Source organism: Lagenorhynchus albirostris, chromosome 6 (assembly GCF_949774975.1).
Source record: "Lagenorhynchus albirostris chromosome 6, mLagAlb1.1, whole genome shotgun sequence".
Classification (NCBI taxonomy): domain Eukaryota; kingdom Metazoa; phylum Chordata; class Mammalia; order Artiodactyla; family Delphinidae; genus Lagenorhynchus; species Lagenorhynchus albirostris.
In genome coordinates this window covers 9778770-9798385 of record NC_083100.1, presented here as the reverse complement: position 1 = coordinate 9798385, position 19616 = coordinate 9778770, and the positions used below count along the sequence as shown (strand labels likewise).

Here is a 19616-nt window from a genome sequence, read left to right as displayed (position 1 = left end):
AGTGCCAAACACAGTGCTTAACACAGAGTAGGCACTCAACAAGTGGCCAATGTCGTCACAACTGTTATTATTACTGCTGCTGCCGTGTGATTACAACGATTAGCCACAAGAGAGAAAGAGTTGAAGTTCAAGGCGTTTACCTGAAATAATGCTGAATAATCTTTATGAGCATGTCTAGACACACACCTTAAGAAATCAGAATTTGTGGTGACCTGTTTAGGTATAGCCTACCTCTTTTTAAAAAGAAAAGCACCAAGTTATCATTATTTATTTCTTCATTCACTCATCACACTGTAACTTCCAACCGCCATCTGCCACCACTAAACCGAGCATCAGAACAGTTCCCAGAGGGGAAGCGGAGATAAAAGTGAGGAACAGGACCCATCACTCACTAAAATGAGTACAGCTGGTCCCCACTGCTAATGGGAGAAGCAGACAAACAAAATTCCTCGCAGTGTTTTGAAATGATCTCAGAGAAACTGTGCTATGTGGAAAAAAGAAAAGAAAAAGAACAAAAAGGAAACATGAACTTAGCCATAAATCAAAACTTAATCGGCATGCACCAAACACAGAAATAAAATTTTACTCACACTTCGTAAGTCTTAATACCCTGCTTTGTGTCCAAAAGATGAAACTATATACCGCTTGGAACTCCAAGGATCTCATCTGCTATGATTCCTAAATGAAGTGGTGCATTTAGGGATAATGCCAAATTTTGAAAGAGTAAGAACAGTATTTTATTTGGGGCTTTTATGAGGACATGTTGCACATTTCTTAAATAAATACACGCAGTTTTATATGATCCTAAGACAGTACTTTTACCAAATCCTACATACCAGGATACTGGAGAAAACAACCAAATCCCAGAACTATAGAACTCCTAAATCCTTACTGGGTAACATGCCAGTTTCTGAACAATACACATTATCTCAGAGATAATTTTTATGACATGTGTGGCTATTGCCTATAAATCCCTTAAAGATGAAAGGTATTACCCTGACATTTGAGTTGGACAAAAGAACTTACATGGCTAGATTTCTCAAGGCTATAAAATGTAGATAAACAAATATAGTTTGGATAAACGCTTGGAGCACGTTGCAATGGGATTTAACCTACAGGGCCTTCAGGCCAACATTAAGTTTTAGACTCAGGCCTTCCTTAGAGATTATGAAACTTTTCTCTACAAACATTGCTTGAAACAACAAGATGGATTTATTGATTCAGTAAGGGATTAGGAGCAGGGACACTTAAAGGTAATATAGTGAACCCTTTTACAACAAGGAAGCATGGCTGGAAGAGATAAAAAAAGACATGGGGCTTCCCTGGTGGCGCAGTGGTTGGGAGTCCGCCTGCCGATGCAGGGGACACGGGTTTGTGCCCCGGTCCGGAAAGATCCCACATGCCGCGGAGTGGCTGGGCCCGTGAGCCTGCGCGTCTGGAGCCTGTGCTCCGCAATGGGAGAGGCCACAACAGTGAGGGGCTCGCGTACCGCCAAAAAAAAAAAAAAAAAAGACATGACCCACCCAAGGTGATAGGACTATATTCATCACCACCATCATCGTCATCGTTATCATCACCATCACCATCATCATCATCATCACACCTAACATTTGTTCAGCACTTACTATTTGCCAAGCACAGTGCTAAGGGTTTTTAGGATTTTTTCTGTTCTTCATATCAACTGATAAAGGGTATGCTACTATCGTTCTCCTTTTCTCAATGAGGAAAATGAGCCTCAGAGAAGCAAAAAGCTGTGAAAGAAGTGGGTCCAGACTTCAAACCCAAGCAGTGTGACCCAAAACACCCACATTCATAACCACTCCACTCTCCCACTTGTCATCAAGCCCAGACTCAGGTCTCCTGAGTTCCAGGCCACAGAAGGACACCAGCTGTCCACACTTGGCAACGGAATTTCCAAGTTACAAGATCTGCATGTCTGTACAGATGGCCAACATGCACATGAAAAGATGTTCAACATCTCTAATTATTAGAGAAATGCAAATCAGAACTACAATGAGGTACTATCTCACACCAGTCAGAACGGCCATCGTTAAAAAGTCTACAAATAACAATTCTGGAAAGGGTGCAGAGAAAAGGGAACCCTCCTACACTGTTGGTGGGAATGTAAACTAGTACAGCCACTATGGAAAACAGTATGGAGGTTCCTCAAAAAATTAAAAATAGAGCTACCATATGATTCAGCAATCCCACTCCGGGGCATATATCCGGACAAAGCTATAATTCAAAAAGATACATGCACCCCTATGTTCAATGCAGCACTATTTAGTAGCCAAGACATGGAAACAACCTAAATGTCCATTGACAGATGAATGGGTTAACAAGATGTAGTACATATATACAATGGAATACTGCTCAGCCATAAAAAAAGAATGAAATAATGCCATTTGCGGCAACATGGATGGACCTAGAGATTACCATACTAAGTGAAGTAAGTCAGAAAGAGAAAGACAAATAACATATGATATCACTCACATGTGGAATCTAAAATATGATACAAATGAATTTATCTACAAAACAGAAACAGACTCACAGACATAGAGAACAGACTTGTGGTTGCCAAGGGGGAGGGGGGTGGGGAAGGGATGGATTGAGAGTCTGTGATTAGCAGATGCAAACTAGTATATATAGAATGGATAAACAACAATGTCCTACTGTGTAGCATAGGGAACTATATTTGATATCCTGTTATAAACCATAATGGAAAATAATATGAAAAAGAATGTATGCGTGTGTATATATATATGTATATATACATATATGTGTGTATATATATATGAATAACTGAATCACTTTACTGTACAGCAGAAATTAACCCACTGTAAATCAACTATACTTCATTAAAATTTAAAAAAAAATGTTTTAAAGATCTGCATGTCTGACAGTGGATCCAACACTGCGTTCTAAGAGTGAGAGGATTGAATGTGAGTCCTCTACCCGGTTGCAATACTTGCCGTCATAACTGTAATGCAACAGCAGTTCATCCCAATTATATTTATCTGTAATCCTAGCCAAGGGTGCCACATGAAAACGTTTTTACATTCAAGGTTTTTAAGATACATGTGATCAAATGATATTTCCTCAAAATAGTCATGAAGCCGCCTACGCTCCCTTTGTCTCTGGTTACCAGGTGCCTTCTCTAATAGGTGGATGCCAGGAAGGTCATTAGATTCTAAGAGACGCGCCAGCACGATGCAAATGGTCACACAGGCGGGGCCGACAGATGTGCTTTACTGCTGAACGTTTTTATCACCGCTGTTTTCTTTTTATTCTTTGTTCTACTCTGTTTTTCTAAGGAAAAAATTTTTAAATGAGATGCTGAAGCAAAGACGATGGCTAGACAGTAATACACAGATTTTACTTATTTGTGTATTCAAAAATACTCATATATTTAAATATACATATTTAAATACCAATAAGCGGTGATGGTAAGTATTTATAATTAGTCCTCCTCAGAGTAAAAATGCATTTAGTTCAAAAGTTAAGGACCTTGAAGTTCTAAACCAAACATAAAGACAATATCAATGTAAAGAATATATACAGAGGCAATAAACCCAGATCCCAATTATTTACCTTTGTTGTTTTCAATAAGTTAAAAATAAGAAGACACTCATGACAAGTTTACTTTTGTTCTTAACAACCCCACTCTAACCAGAATCTGAAACTGCACTTTTCAAATATGGACCTAGCTAAAATTAAGTCGAAATTCAAAGAAAAGACAGGGCTCGTTGATGAAGGATAAAAATGTAAGTATAGAAGAGCGAATACCTTCCAGAAGGAGAACTCATGTGATAATTACTGTACAAGCTGTCTCTCAGGCCTCCTCGACCTTGAACTTTTGGAGAGAGGTTAAAAAGAGATGGGTCCTCAGGAAAAAATGTAACCTCTAAGGACTCAGCCCAGATCAGATGGAAAAGGCTCCTTGAAGGAAATAGGATGAAGATTAAAAGGACAGAAGAGAGCAAGGATGTGAATGAGCAGTGCTGAAAGCCCTGTCCAGAGGGAAAACCAGTTTTAATAGCTTTCTGGACTGGGAGAGATTATTGTAAAGGGATTTCACTGCACTTACAAAAAAGAGAAAGGAAAAAATAATTTTTCTAGCTTTTTCCAGGCTTAAGATTTTTAAGCAGTGACATTTAGAAGTTTTAAAACCCAACAAACTGAATTTATTTTACTCATGACTATGGTTACAAAGACCATCTCTTAAAATAAACAAAATAAAATTTACTTTAAAGAATATATTAAGAGATGGTATAGGCCAAGGGTTAAGAATGTTAGTGCTAAGTTACCTGGGTTTCAATTTCTAGCTATGTGATCTCAGGCAAGTTATTTACCCTCTCATGCCTCAGTTTCTCAATCTGTTCAATGGAAATATTAATATAATTTGCTTCATAGTATTGTAACCTTCTAATGAGTTACTAAGCATAGTGTGAGGGACTTCTAAGTGTTGACTTTTAAAATAAATTAATATACAAATATTTATTAACCTCCTACTAACATAAAATATGGAACTAAAAGCTCCATGATAGGATAATGAGAGTTAGTAAGAGAGAGACGAATAAAATACATTTCCCACCCTCAAAGAATATCACAGGGAAACAGGGAACACAGAATCAACACAAACATGCAAAGGAGCAGGTAAAAATGGGGCAGAGAGCAAATAATATTAGGAAATAATTACTTATTTTCTTTGGTGTGGTATTGTAGATATCAAGGAGAATGTTCTTATTCTGATTTATTCTGTTCTTAAACTGATTTATTTTGGGATGAAATGTGATGATGCCTATAATTTACTTTCAAATTACTTTGCAAAAAAACAAACTATAGGGGCTTCCCTGGTGGCGTAGTGGTTGAGAGTCCGCCTGCCGATGCAGGGGAACGCGGGTTCGTGCCCCGGTCCGGGAGGATCCCGCGTGCCGCAGAGCGGCTGGGCCCGTGAGCCATGGCCGCTGAGCCTGCGCGTCCGGAGCCTGTGCTCCACAACGGGAGAGGCCACAGCAGTGAGAGGCTCGCGTACCGCAAAAAAAACAAAAACAAAAACAAAAACTATATATGTAAATATAAAGCAAACATGCCAAAATGTTAATCACTGCGGGGCGCGGGGGGAAGAAAAAGAAAGAAAAGGAGGCAGGCAAGGGTCAAGTGCTGGCTCTGAACTTTAGAACACTGTGTGGACTTGAAACGCTTTCAAACTTGTTTTCACAGCGTGGCTGAAAAGAGAAAACTCCTGGAGACGCAGGCTTTTTCTAAGTGCAAGGTGCTCTGTAAATATTAGTTTCTACAAAAAGCACCCTAAGAACAGGTCAGTGGGAGGGGCTGCTTTTAAAATGCTGGCTGCTGGGAGGCTTCAAAACATTGCAATGAATCCTTCCGTATTATAACTGAAGCCACTTTCCCTGGTCAGTCTCCAGTGAAGGTAAACCTCCGGATGAAAGTCTTCCTATGAAGACTTGCTGGGAAATTCATCTCCATCATTTCAATTCTAGATAATCACATTTTCTCTAGGCTTTATCAAGACAACATGGAGGAACTGATAGGCTACTGGATAAAGGAGAAGGTCTCTAGACAACCCTACTGACGGCCAGGTTTAAATGACTATCTATAGACCAAGGTCTCTGTGTATAGACTTGGCCCAGACATCTCCACTCACTTCCAGACTCACAGCAACTGCCCAGCTGCCATCTCCACTTGAATGTCACACTCAACGTGTCCAAAATAGAACACTTTTCCTCCATGTTTCTTTTTCTCCACGAATGGCACAACCAACCGTAAAGTAAGAGAAGCCGCAGACTTGCCCCGTCACTCTCCCTCCCCCTCCATATCCCATCCATCTCCAGGCCCCTCCATTTTCCCTGCCAAGTTCTCCCAAATCCATCAGCTTCTCTCCTTTTCAAATTCTACCTTCCCTTCCTAGCAGTCAACATTGATTTCCCAGATTTCTACAACAGTCCCACAAACTCTTCTACTTACTCCCAGTCTTGTCTCTCTCCAACCCACATTCCACACTGCTCCACAGGAAAAATGTCAAATTCCTGTTTACATTTTTCAGTGGTTTAATAGTAATAACCATTATTAGGAAAACAGCCATGATAAGGTGCCTAATACTTACTGAGCACTTCCCCAGGCACCGTGCTAAGCACTTTACCTAAGCATCTTCCCATTCCATCCTCAGGGGCCCCAGGAAGTGGGCGTTATCACTGTCCCAATTTTACAGATTAAAAAACTGAGACACAGAGAAGTATGGAATCGCTTGCCCAGGCACAGAGCTGGTGAGCAAGAGGCCAAACGGGCTTCAAACCTAAGCCTCTGGCCTCCCGTCTGGGTTGAATGTGACGTGCCCCAACACCACGCACAAAGCCCTGCGAAGCCCTGAGGACTCAGCCGTCGCCACCCACTTTCTTCCCCTTTCCCTTTGCTCCTTGGTGATGCCCTCAACTGCGCCAGCCTCCTCCTTCTCGTCATTCAGGGTCTCCACACGTGGGCATCTTTCCCGGGTCCCCAAAGCTAAGCAGATCCTTGTGCGTCTTCAAGGCACCGATTCCTGCTTGTAACTATGGACTTACCTGTGTCTGCACAACTCTAGGGCCCAGAACCCAGCTCAGTGCCTGGCATGCAGGATGTGCTTGGCAAATCTTTATAAACTAGAAAATGGAGCATGAGTGAGCACGGAATTCCTGGGCTCTGGTTCAAGGGTCATCCTTTACTACCAGTGTGACTTTGTGCAAGTCACTACCTCTCAGAGCCTCTGGGCTGGCATCTGAACTTCCTGGCAGCAATCAGAACTATGATAATAAAGCACTTTGGAGCTTTCAAAGACCTCTCCCCAAAGTCCCATTCGATCCCAAAATGTCCCTGTGAGGGAAGCAGGGTCCTCATCACACACATTCACTAGAAAAGGGAAAGGAGGATTGGATGGGGTTGGGGAATTAATGATTTGTCAGCAATCAGCCGCTGACCCTGAAGCCCGCCCTTGACTCTAAGCACAGCCTACAACGAGAGTTAGATGGCAGACGACTAACCCAGGGAGGGGCAAAGCTGTAAGAAACTGCCCAGCGCTCTGTGCATTGGGTGACAATTGGTGCCACTGACTCAGTCATCCGCCTGCCAACGTTTCCAGTTTTCCCATTTGCTTAAGACACTGAAATGAAGAGTGGAGACGGTCCAGCACATATAACTCCATCATCATGGTAACCACATCCGTCACAAGCACACACAGCTTGGGGATAACCAAAAGAGCCACCGCCACTCGTTCCTGCCTCTGCCCAGGGGAGCAGAAGCTGGGACACAGAATTCACTTCCTTAGCCACTGCACTGTTCAGTGTTCAAAATATGGAAGGGTATGAGGCACTGTCGACAGTGGCTGCTGCCCCTGGCAACCCCGAGCCCTCGGGTTACCCAGGAGGTCGGTGGCCTTTTATCAACACCGATCTGTACCACTGCCCCACTCCAGCCTCTCAGCGAGGTGCAGTTCAGGTTATTCTGAGTGAAGAGATGTTTCCTTACACACGCAGACGCTACATTTAATCTCTTCATAGGATGTCAGCCTACTCTATGCAGTTGTCAAGGTCACTTCTGTGGATCAGGAGCCCACATGCTCCTGATTATTTTAGGGGGAAAAAAACACCTCTAATATCATGTTATTCTTACAATATTAAAGGTTTAAAGCAATCCCTTCCATAACATCCCTCCAAGCAGAAATGGGAAGAAAACTTCCTCCAAGTACAAAATCATTCCTTGAACAGCAGTTCCATAGCTGGAATTATCTGCCTGCTTCTTCAAGGTGAAACTGAAAACAGTACAACTATTTTTTTTATTAAAAGTAGCTCTAAAGATGTGGCTTTCCAGGGGACTAGAAGTCTCCAAGATGTTATAAAGTTGATGTAAAGACAAAAACAGATGAACTTTATGTTGAAATTTTTTTAACGTAAACCAAATGCATGGTTTAAAAAATAGGAATCTTAACAAGTGAAATTTGCCATTAGAAAGAAATTCCATTTTATTATCGTTATTCATTTTCAACGTATAAATGAAAATTGCAGAAATTTTGAGATTATGTCTAATATTCAGACATAATTTCCAAGCTATTCTAGCACAGAGCTTAAAAGGAAAGGACCAGTTTATATATTGTTTTATAAATGGAACAAAATAGGAAGTTCTCTTGAGTAGAGATTTTTCAGAAAATTGAAGTACAAGGTCATCAAATTAATGTATGATTTAAAATGGAAAACGTACGTTATTCCTGGGGTAATAATGTTTACCTTCTGGACACTGGCAGGTGAATCCACTGAGATTAGAAATGCAGGTTGCTCCATTTCTGCATGGGTCTAGGATACAGTAGTCAATCTTGGATTGGCAAAGCTCTCCAGTATAACCTGAACAAAACAAGACAGACATTTATAAAATATTTTGTCCCAAAACTCTGATGAACCATCCCATGAATTGATGGAGTCAACTGGTACCCATCCAACCAAGGCAGCATCATTAAACTAGTCTCCCAGGCAATCCTTGATCTAATTTGGTTTTACAACAAGAAACAAGCAGAGCCATTTAGAATCATAGTTCAACAGTCATTTGCTTTGCAAAAATCTTTATTGCAGGACTTCCCTGATGGTGCAGTGATTAAGAATCCACCTGCCAATGCAGGGAACACGGGTTCGAGCCCTGGTCCGGGAAGATCCCACATGCCGCAGAGCAACTAAGCCTGTGCGCCACAACTACTGAGCCTGTGCTCTAGAGCCCGCAAGCCACAACTACTGAGCCCACGTGCTGTAACTACTGAAGCCTGCGCACCTAGAGCCCATGCTCCGCAACAAGAGAAGCCACTGCAATGAGAAGCCCATGCACCACAATGAAGAGTAGCCCCCGCTCGCCACAACTAGAGAAAGCCCACGCAGCAACGAAGACCCAACGCAGCCAAAAAAAAAAAAAAAAAAACTTTATGCAAAGAGATACTTTTTTCAACGTTAGCTCCGAATTTTATTTTGAAATGTTAGTCGGACCCTTCAGAAACTGAGCCTGAAGACCACTGTCCTTTCCTTCTGACCTAAGGAAAAACAGGCTCTGTAATGTCTTGCTTGACCACTGAGATGACAGCCACTTTCCCAAGGTCATCCCAGTACCTATTTAAAAAAACCACTAGGAAAATTGCCAGGTAGGTTTTAAAATTTTTTAACTTTTTATATTTTACAGCTAGAAGACCCTCGGTGTTCAATTCACACCCTATCCCTTCATTTTAAAGACAAAAAGGTTGAGACACATATAATATTAAGCATATGACTATATGCATCTTAATTCTAATTTGAAGCACAAACCTAACCCAGTAAATTTTCTCGGTGAAGCAAGCAAGCCTCCAGTGGTGTGTTTTTTTGGTTAATAACGTAACCACATATGTGTGATGAGAAAATAAGGACTTGTATCTACTGGAATACCCCTGCAGCTGAGAAGCCTCAAATAAATTCCAAATACTTTGTTAACTTTGAAAACAAAGCCCCCCCACAAAAGGCAAGTTTAAAAAATAACATGCAATTATGTTTTTTAAAGTGGAAAATGATTATGAAAGAAAATTTGGAAAATACAAGATTTAAAATAGAAAGAGAAAAATGTTACCCTTAGTTATGCTATTTGAGTGACAGAAATATTAATACTTTAGAGATCATTCCTATCAGAAATGTTTATGCACAGATATTTCCTACAAAATTATAATCATACTCTAACATTTTGTGCTTTCCAGGATGTACATAAAGTACATTAAAAACTTGTCTTTCTGAATTATTCGTTTTGAAAGACTGTCATTAGCATTTGTATTTGCAAAAATAAATCAATGTTAGGAGAAAGATGATTGGCCTGAGCTTCAATGACCTGCCAAACTAGTCTAAATTACAGACTGTGATCATGGAGGCCATTGTTTGCAATCCTACCCTTCCTTACAGGCTTTAAAACTGTCTAGGGGGGCTTCCCTGGTGGCGCAGTGGTTGAGAGTCCGCCTGCCGATGCAGGGGACGCGGGTTCGTGCCCGGGAAGATCCCACATGCCGTGGAGCGGCTGGGCCTGTGAGCCATGGCCGCTGAGCCTGCGCATCCGGAGCCTGTGCTCCGCAATGGGAGAGGCCACAAGAGTGAGAGGCCCACATACCACAAAACAAAACAAAACAAAAAAAACTGTCTAGGGGACTGGAGCTAATTCATGGGTATGAGAAGAGTAAGATAATCATGTAAACTAAAAATCCAAACACGAGGACAAAAATCCACTCCAAAATTCAGAACAGAATATCTTACTATAACAATTTTATGTTAATATATTTTCAAATAAAATGTCTAAATTCAAAACTATTCACATTTTGTCCATTTAATTTCATCTAGTCTCCTCATACTTCCATATCATCCCTGTGGGTATCTTAAAGAAAATTTCTTGTCACCTATAAAGACTTCATTATGCATCCCTAACTAAAAGATATTTATTTTGAAAAGATCACTTTTAAGGGCCTCCTTAATGAATGTCTGGTCCCATTTACAAATTTAGTTAAACACTCTATATTTATTAATATCAACAATTTCTTTTTAAGAACCACATTGTCTGATAATACACAAATCGTCCCATGCCTTTAATTTGCTCTTATCTAATAGATCTAAATTGTTTTTTTTGTTTTTTTGGCCTCTCTGCACGGATTGCAGGATCTTTGTTCCCTGACCAGGGACTGGATCCAGGCCCCCTGCAGTGGAAGTGCAAAGTCCTAACCACTAGGCAGCCAGGGAATTCCCTAACAGATCTAATATTAAATTAAAACTATAAGCAAGGTGAATCTGCAGTGCTGTTAAATGCTCCAATATTGGACTCAAGTTTAGGAAGATATCAGTCCAAGAGGATAACCCACGTTTGCGATGTGGGGATGTTAGGGATTGGCATAATGGTTAGAGGGTCACACCGGCATCCCACGGTGGAGACGCTGAAGCCCTGCACTGCCTAAAATGGTCCAGAATAACACAGTTTTCTCACTCAAATGCCAGGAGCCCCCTCCGGTGAGGAGCACGGCTCAAGATCAGTCACTGTGCCATTGCTTTCTGTTCCCAAGCTTTAAAAGCATTATATATTTGGGGGTTTTTTCGTGTGACTTTTTTTTTTAACACCTTTAATGGAGTATAATTGCTTTACACTGTTGTGTTAGTTTCTGCTGTATAACAACGTGAATCAGCTATACCTATACATATATCCCCATATCCCCTCCCTCTTGCGTTTCCCTCCCACCCCAGGGCAAGGAGCCATGAGCACCCTGCATCTGACTCAAAGGGCTCTTAAACACCAGTGAGTCATTTCTTAGACCCTCAGAGAGCAGAGACTTACCTGCAGTTGTCAGACAAATCATTGACATTGAGCTATATGTGATACTCTGAGCTGGATACCTAAGCCTTGTAGATCTCCCTTCCTGTGTCTTTTGTTTTTTAATTTGATGTCATAACCACAGAGTCAAAACTAAATGAGGGATTGGTAGGACTTTAAATGAACAAAGACCATTAAAGCTTTGCCTGGGTTCTTCCTTCCACCCTGCAGAAAGCTAGTCCCTTTCTGGGGAATGAAGTAACTATGCCAATCGTGAATAACGTCTCTTTATCCTACCAGAGCAGTGACAGGCACCCAGATGACCTGGTAGAAGATGGTCAAGCCAGACTGTGATGGCGTCAACACAGTGGGTGGGGGAGGTAGTAAGTGGTGACCATTGGTGTGTGTCAGGGAGAATTTGTTCCTGCACACATACGAATGTATGTATTTCAGGCATTTCAGGCCTTGAAGATCTACATTGTAAGTTCCCAAGGGGAAGGTTGACAAAACACAGAGAAAGGCCTGTGTAAAGACACAGAAGGATGCAGAAAAGATGTGACTGTCATTTACACTTCCCTAAAAATACACAGCAGTGACAAGCTTCCTTCATTTTGGTTCCCAAATGACAGAAGTCTATACCTAACTATGGAGGCCAATACCAGTAAACATCCCCATTCCTGTCCTTCCAGCTAGTAATATGGTGCTTCCTCATAACCAAACCATAAGCACTCATGGACCGCCTTCCAAATTATCATCACAACCATATGACACCATTCATATTGTCTAGTTCTAGTCATCGCTGCCTCCCACCAGGACTCAAACAATGGTCCCCTAACTCATCTCTTGATGAGTACACTTGATTTCTTAAAATCAATTCTACATGGGAGCAGCCAGAGAGATGTTTTTAAGACATAATTTGTATCCTATTACTTTTATATTTAAAACCCTCCAGTGGTTTCCCCAAGAGCTTGGAATAAAACCCAAACACTTTACCCCATGGCTAAAGCACACCTGACCTGGCCCCTGCCTCCTCATCTTCACTCTCCCCATTGACCACAATGCTGCAGCCTCCTGGGGCCCTGTTCTGTTCCCAAACATGCCCAGCTCCTTTTCAGTCTTTAGCACAATTTTCATGCTGTAGTCTCAGGACCACACAAGGACATGAGAGGGACGCTGGATACAACACAAGCAGTTATGATCCTGCCCTAGAAAGAGATGTATGGTGCAAATTTTAAACTGTTGTGTAATACAGAAATTACTAAGAAGAAAGTTAGCAACTAACTTTAGGAGGGGAGGGGGATAAGATGGAGATGCAGCAGAATTTCATCTGGAAAATCAGGAGATAAACACAAGAGCAGTTAGAGGATTTGGCTGAAGATGGCAAAGTAGAAGGACGTGCACTCACTCCCTCTTGTGAGAGCACAGGAATCACAATTAACTTCTAAACAATCATCGACAGGAAGACACTGGAACTCACCAAAAAATGATACCCCACATCCAAAGAGAGAAGACACAATGAGATGGTAGGAGGGGCACAATCATAATAAAATCAAATCCAATAATCGTTGGGTGGGTGACTCACAAACTGGAGAACAATTATACCACAAAAGTCCACTCATTGGAGTGAAGGTTCTGAGCCCCACATCAGGCTTCCCAACCTGGGGGTCTGGCAACGGGAGGAGGAATTCCTAGAGGATCAGACTTTGAAGCCTAGCAGGATTTGATTGCAGGACTTCGACAGGACTGGGGGAAACAGAGACTCCACTCTTCGAGGGCACACACAAAGTAGTGTGTGCATCACGACCCAGGGGGTAGGAGCAGTGACCCCATAGGAGACTGAACCAGACCTACCTGCTAGTGTTGGAGGGTCTCCTGCACAGGTAGGGGGTTTCTGTGGCTCACTGTGGGGACAAGGGCACTGGCATCAGAAGTTCTGGGAAGCGCTACTTGGTATGGTCCCTCCCAGAGTCAACCATTAGCCCCACCAAAGAGCCTGTAGCCTCCAGTGCTGGGTCGCCTCAGGCCAAACAACCAACAGGGAGGCAACTCAGCCCCACCCATCAGCAGACAAGTGGATTACAGTTTTCCTGAGCTCTGCCCACCAGAACAACACCCAGCTCTACCTACCACCAGTCCCTCCCATCAGGAAGCTTGCACAAGCTTCTTAGATAGCCTCATCCGCCAGAGTGCAGACAGCAGAGGCAAGAGGAACAACAACCCCGCAGCCTGTGGAACAAAAACCACATTCACAGAAAGATAGACAAAATGAAAAGGCAGAGGGCTATGTACCAGATGAAGGAACAGGATAAAACCCCAGAAAAACAACTTAATGAAGTGGAGACAGGCAACCTTCCAGAGAAAGAATTCAGAATAATGATAGTGAAGACTATCAGGACCTCGGAAAAACAATGGAGGCAAAGATCGAGACGATGCAAGAAATGTTTAACAAAGACCTAGAAGAATTAAAGAACAAACAAACAGAGATGAACAATACAATAACTGAAATGAAAACTACACTAGAAGGAATCAATAGCAGAATAACTGAGACAGAAGAATGGATAAGTGACCTGGAAGACAGAATGGTGGAATTCACTGAGATGGAACAGAATAAAGAAAAAACAATGAAAAGAAATGAAGACATTCTAAAAGATCTCTGGGACAATATTAAACACCCCAACATTCGCCTTATAGGGGTCCCAGAAGGAGAAGAGAGAGAGAAAGGACCCAAGAATATATTTGAAGAGATTATAGTCGAAAACTTCCCTAACATAGGAAAGGAAATAGCCACCCAAGTCAAGGAACGACAGAGAGTCCCAGGCAAGATAAATCCAAGGAGAAACATGCCGAGACACACAGTAATCAAACTGATGAAAATTAAAGACAAAGAAAAATTACTGACAGCAGCAAGGGGAAAATGACAAATAACATACAAGGGAACTCCCATAAGGTTAACAGCTGATTTCTCAGCAGAAACTCTACAAGCCAGAAGGGAGTGGCACGATATACTTAAAGTGATGAAAGGGAAGAACCTACATCCAAGATTACTCTACCCAGCAAGGATCTCATTCAGATTCGATAGAGAAATCAAAAGGTTTACAGACAAGCAAAAGTTAAGAGAATTCAGCACCACCAAACCAGCTCTACAACAAATGCTAAAGGAACTTCTCTAAGTGGGAAAAACAAGAGAAGAAAAGGACCTACAAAAACAAACCCATAACAATTTAAAAAATGGTAACAGCAACATCCATATTGATAATTACCTTAAATGTGAATGGATTATGCTCCAACCAAAAGACACAGGCTCACTGAATGGATACAAAAACAAGACCCATATATATGCTGTCTACAAGAGACCCACTTCATGTCTGTAGGGACACATACAGACTGAAAGTGAGGGGATGGAAAAAGATATTCCATGCAAATGGAAATCAAAAGAAAGTTGGAGTAGCAATACTCATATCAGGTAAAATAGACTTTAAGATAAAGAATGTTATAAGAGACAAGGAAGGATACTACATAATGATCAAGGGATCAATCCAAGAAGATATAACAATTATATATGTATATGCACCCAACATAGGAGCACCTCAATACATAAGGCAACTGCTAACAGCTATAAAAGAGGAAATCCACAGTAACACAATAATAGTGGGGGACTTTAACACCTCACTTACGCCAATGGACAGACCATTCAGACAGAAAATTAATAAAGAAACACAAGCTTCAAATGACACAATAGACCAGATAGATTTAATTGATATTTATATGACATGACATCCAAAAACAGCAGATTACACTTTCTTCTCAAGTGCACATGGAACATTCTCCAGGATAGATCATACCTTGGGTCACAAGTAAAGCCAGGGCAAATTTAAGAAAATTGAAATCATCTCAAGCATGTTTTCCCACCGCAACTCTACGAGATTAGAAATAAATTACAGAGAAAAAAACGTTAGAAACACAAGCACATGGAGTTTAAACAATACGTTACTAAATAACCAAGAGATCACTGGAGAAATCAAAGAGGAAATCAAAAAATGCCTAGAGACAAATGACAATGAAAACACGATGATCCAAAACCTATGGGATGCAGCAAAAGCAGTTCTAAGAGGGAAGTGTATAGCAATACAAGCCTACCTCAAGAAAAAAGAAAAGACTCAAATAAACAATCTAACCTTACACCTAAAGGAACTAGAGAAAGAAGAACAAACAAAACGCAAAGTTAGCAGAAGGAAAGAAATCATAAAGATCAGAGCAAAAATAAATGAAACAGAAACAAAGAAAACATTAGCAAAGATCAATAAAACTAAAAGCTGGTTCTTTGAGAAGACAAACAAAATTGATAAACATTTACCCAGTCATCAAGAAAAAGTGGGAGAGGACTCAATAAAATTAGAAATGAAAAAGGAGAAGTTACAACGGACACCACAGAAATACAAAGCATCATGACAGACTACTACAAGCAGCTCTATGCCAATAAAATGGACAACCTGGAAGAAATGGACAAATTCTTAGAAAGGTATAACCTTCCAAGACTGAACCAGGAAGAAATAGAAAATATGAACAGACCAATCACATGTAATGAAATTGAAACTGTGATTAAAAATCTTCCAACAAACAAAAGTCCATGACCAGATGGCTACACGGGTGAATTCTATCAAACATTTAGAGAATAGCTAACACCCATCCTTCTCAAACTCTTCCAAAAAATTGCAGAGGAAGGAAAACTCCCAAACACATTCTACAAGGCCACCATCACCCTGATACCAAAACCAGACAAAGATATCATGAAAAAAGAAAATTTCAGACCAATATCACTGACGAATATAGGTGCAAAAATCCTCAGCAAACTACTAGCAAACAGAATCCAACAACACATTAAAAGGATCCTACACCATGATCAAATGGGATTTATCCCAGGGACACAAGGATTCTTCAATATACACAAATCAATCAATGTGATATACCATACTAACAAACTGAAGAAGAAAAACTATATGATCATCTCAATAGATGCAGAAAAAGCTTTTGACAAAATTCAGCACCGACTTATGATTAAAAACTCTCTATGGGGGCTTCCCTGGTGGCGCAGTGGTTGAGTGTCCGCCTGCCGATGCAGGGGACACGGGTTCATGCCCCAGACCGGGAAGATCCCACATGCTGCAGAGCGGCTGCGCCCGTGAGCCATGACCACTGAGTCTGTGCGTCCGGAGCCTGTGCTCTGCAACGGGAGAGGCCACAACAGTGAGAGGCCCGTGTACCTCAAAAAAAAAAAAAAAAAAAAAAAACTCTCCAGAAAATGGGCATAGAGAAAACCTACCTCAACATAATAAAGGCCATATACGACAAACCCACGGCAAACATCATTCTCAATGGTGAAGAACTGAAAGCATTTCCTCTAAGATCAGGAATAAGACAAGGATGTCCACTCTCGCCATTATTATTCAACATAGTTTTGGCAGTCCTAGCCACGGCAAACAGAGAAGACAAAGAAAGGAATACAAATTGGAAAAGAAAAACTGTCACTGTTTGCCGATGATATGAAACTATACATAGAGATTCCTAAAGATGCCACCAGAAAACTACTACAGCTCAACAATGAATTTGGTAGTTACAGGATACAAAATTAATGCAAAGAAGTTTCTTGCATTCCTATACACCAACAATGAAAAATCAGAAAGAGAAATAAGGAAACAATCTCATTCACCACTGCAACAAAAAGAATAAAATATCTAGGAATAAACCTACTTAAGGAGGTAAAAGACCTGTACTCAGAAAACTATAAGACACTGATGAAAGAAATCAAAGATGACACAAACAGATAGAGAGATATACCATGTTCTTGTATTGGAAGAATCAATATTGTGAAAATGACTATACTACCTAAAGCAATCTACAGCTTCAATTCAATCCCTATCAAATTACCAATGGCATTTTTTACAGAGCTAGACAAAAAATCTTAAAATCTGTATGGAGACACAAAAGATCCCGAATAGCCAAAGCGATCCTGAGGGAAAAAAAGGAGTTGGGGGAATCAGACTCCCTGACTTCAGACTATGCTACGAAGCTACAGTAATCAAGACAATATGGCACTGGCACAAAAACAGACATATAGATCAATGGAACAGGATAGAAAGCCCAGAGATAAACCCACGCACATACGGTCACCTTATCTTTGATAAACGAGGCAAGAATACGCAGTGGAGAAAAGACAGCCTCTTCAATAAGTGGTGCTGGGAAAAATGGACAGCTACATGTAAAAGAATGAAATTAGAACACTCCCTAACACCATACACAAAAATGAACTCAAGATGGATTAAAGACCTAAATGTAAGACCAGACACTATAAAACTCTTAGAAGAAAACATAGGAAGAACACTCTGACATAAATCACAAGATCTTTTTTGACCCACCTCCTAGAGTAATGAAAATAAAAACAAAACTAAACAAATGGGACCTAATGAAACTTAAAAGCTTTTGCACAGCAAAGAAACTATAAACAAGACGCGAAGACAACCCTCAGAATGGGAGAAAATATCTGCAAATGAATCAATGGACAAAGGATTACTCTCCAAAATATATAAATAGCTCATGCAACCCAATTTTAAAAAAAACAAACAACCCAATCAAAAAATGGGCAGAAGACCTAAATAGACATTTCTCCAAAGAGGACATACAGATGGCCAAGAAGCATATGAAAAGCTGCTCAGCATCACTAATTATTAGAAAATGCAAATCAAAACTACAATGAGCATCGGATGAATGGATAAAGAAGATGTGGCACATATATACAATGGAATATTACTCAGCCATAAAAAGAAATGAAATTGCACTATTTGTAATGAGTTGGATGGACCTAGAGTCCGTCATACAGAGTGAAGTAAGTCAGAAAGAGAAAGACAAATACCGTATGCTAACACATATATATGGAATTTAAGAAAAAAAAATGTCATGAAGAACCTAGGGGTAAGACAGGAATAAAGACACAGACCTACTAGAGAATGGACTTGAGGATATGGGGAGGGGGAAGGGTAAGCTGTGACAAAGTGAGAGAGTGGCATGGACATATATACACTACCAAACGTAAGGTAGATAGCTAGTGGGAAGCAGCTGCATAGCACAGGGAGATCAGCTCGGTGCTCTGTGACCACCTAGAGGGGTGGGATAGGGAGGGTGGGAGCGAGGGAGACGCAAGAGGGAAGAGATATGGGAACATATGTATATGTATAACTGATTCACTTTGTTATAAAGCAGAAACTAACACACCATTGTAAAGCAATTATACTCCAATAAAGATGTTTAAAAAAAAAAACTACAATGAGGTATCACCTCACACCAGTTAGAATGGGCATCATCAGAAAATCTACAAACAACAAATGCTGGAGAGGGTGTGGAGAAAAGGGAACCCTCTTGCACTGTTGGTGGGAATGTAAATTGATACAGCCACTACGGAGAACAGTATGGAGGTTCCTTAAAAAACTAAAAATAGAATTACCATAGGACCCAGCAATCCCACTACTGGGCATATACCCAGAGAAAGCCATAATTCAAAAAGACACATGCACCCCAATGGTCACTGCAGCACTATTTACAATAGCCAGGTAATGGAAGCAACCCAAATGCCCATCGACAGATGAATGGATAAAGAAGATGTAGTACATATATACAATGGAATATTACTCAGCCATAAAAAGGAATGAAATATGGGTCATTTGTAGAGACACAGGTGGACTTAGAGACTGTCATACAGAGTGAAGTAAGTCAGAAAGAGAAAAACAAATATCGTATATTAACGCATATATGTGGAATCTAGAAAAATAGTACAGATCAACCGGTTTGCAGGGCAGAAATAGAGACACAGACGTAGAGAACGAAAGTATGGACACCAAGGGGGGAAAGCGGGGTGGGGGTGGGGGGGTGGGATGAATTGGGAGATTGGGATTGACATGTATACACTAATATGTATAAAATAGATAACTAATAAGAAACTGCTGTATAAATAAAAATTTTTTTAAAAAGCAGTTAAAACTGAATTACATAAAGGAGGATGACCTAACAGAATAGCATTAAAGTCACCTAACAGAATAGCATTAAAGTCATGCCTGCCGATTCAGGGGACACGGGTTCGTGCCCTGGTCCGGGAAGATCCCACATGCCGCGGAGCGGCCGGGCCCGTGAGCCATGGCCGCTGAGCCTGCGCGTCCGGAGCCTGTGCTCCGCAACGGGAGAGGCCACAAGAGTGAGAGGCCCACGTTCCGCAAAAAAAAAAAAAAAAAAAAAAAAAA

General features: G+C 41.0%; 1 protein-coding gene across 1 annotated transcript in view; it reads right to left on the bottom strand.

Moving 5' to 3' along the window:
- Positions 1–19616, bottom strand: part of DNER (delta/notch like EGF repeat containing) — a 322779-nt gene that overhangs the window by 87799 nt on the left and 215364 nt on the right. Inside the window, exon 7 of the mRNA XM_060151911.1 lies at positions 8277–8390. Coding sequence (XP_060007894.1) covers positions 8277–8390 — 114 coding nt within the window. The remainder of the gene's footprint in view (positions 1–8276; positions 8391–19616) is intronic.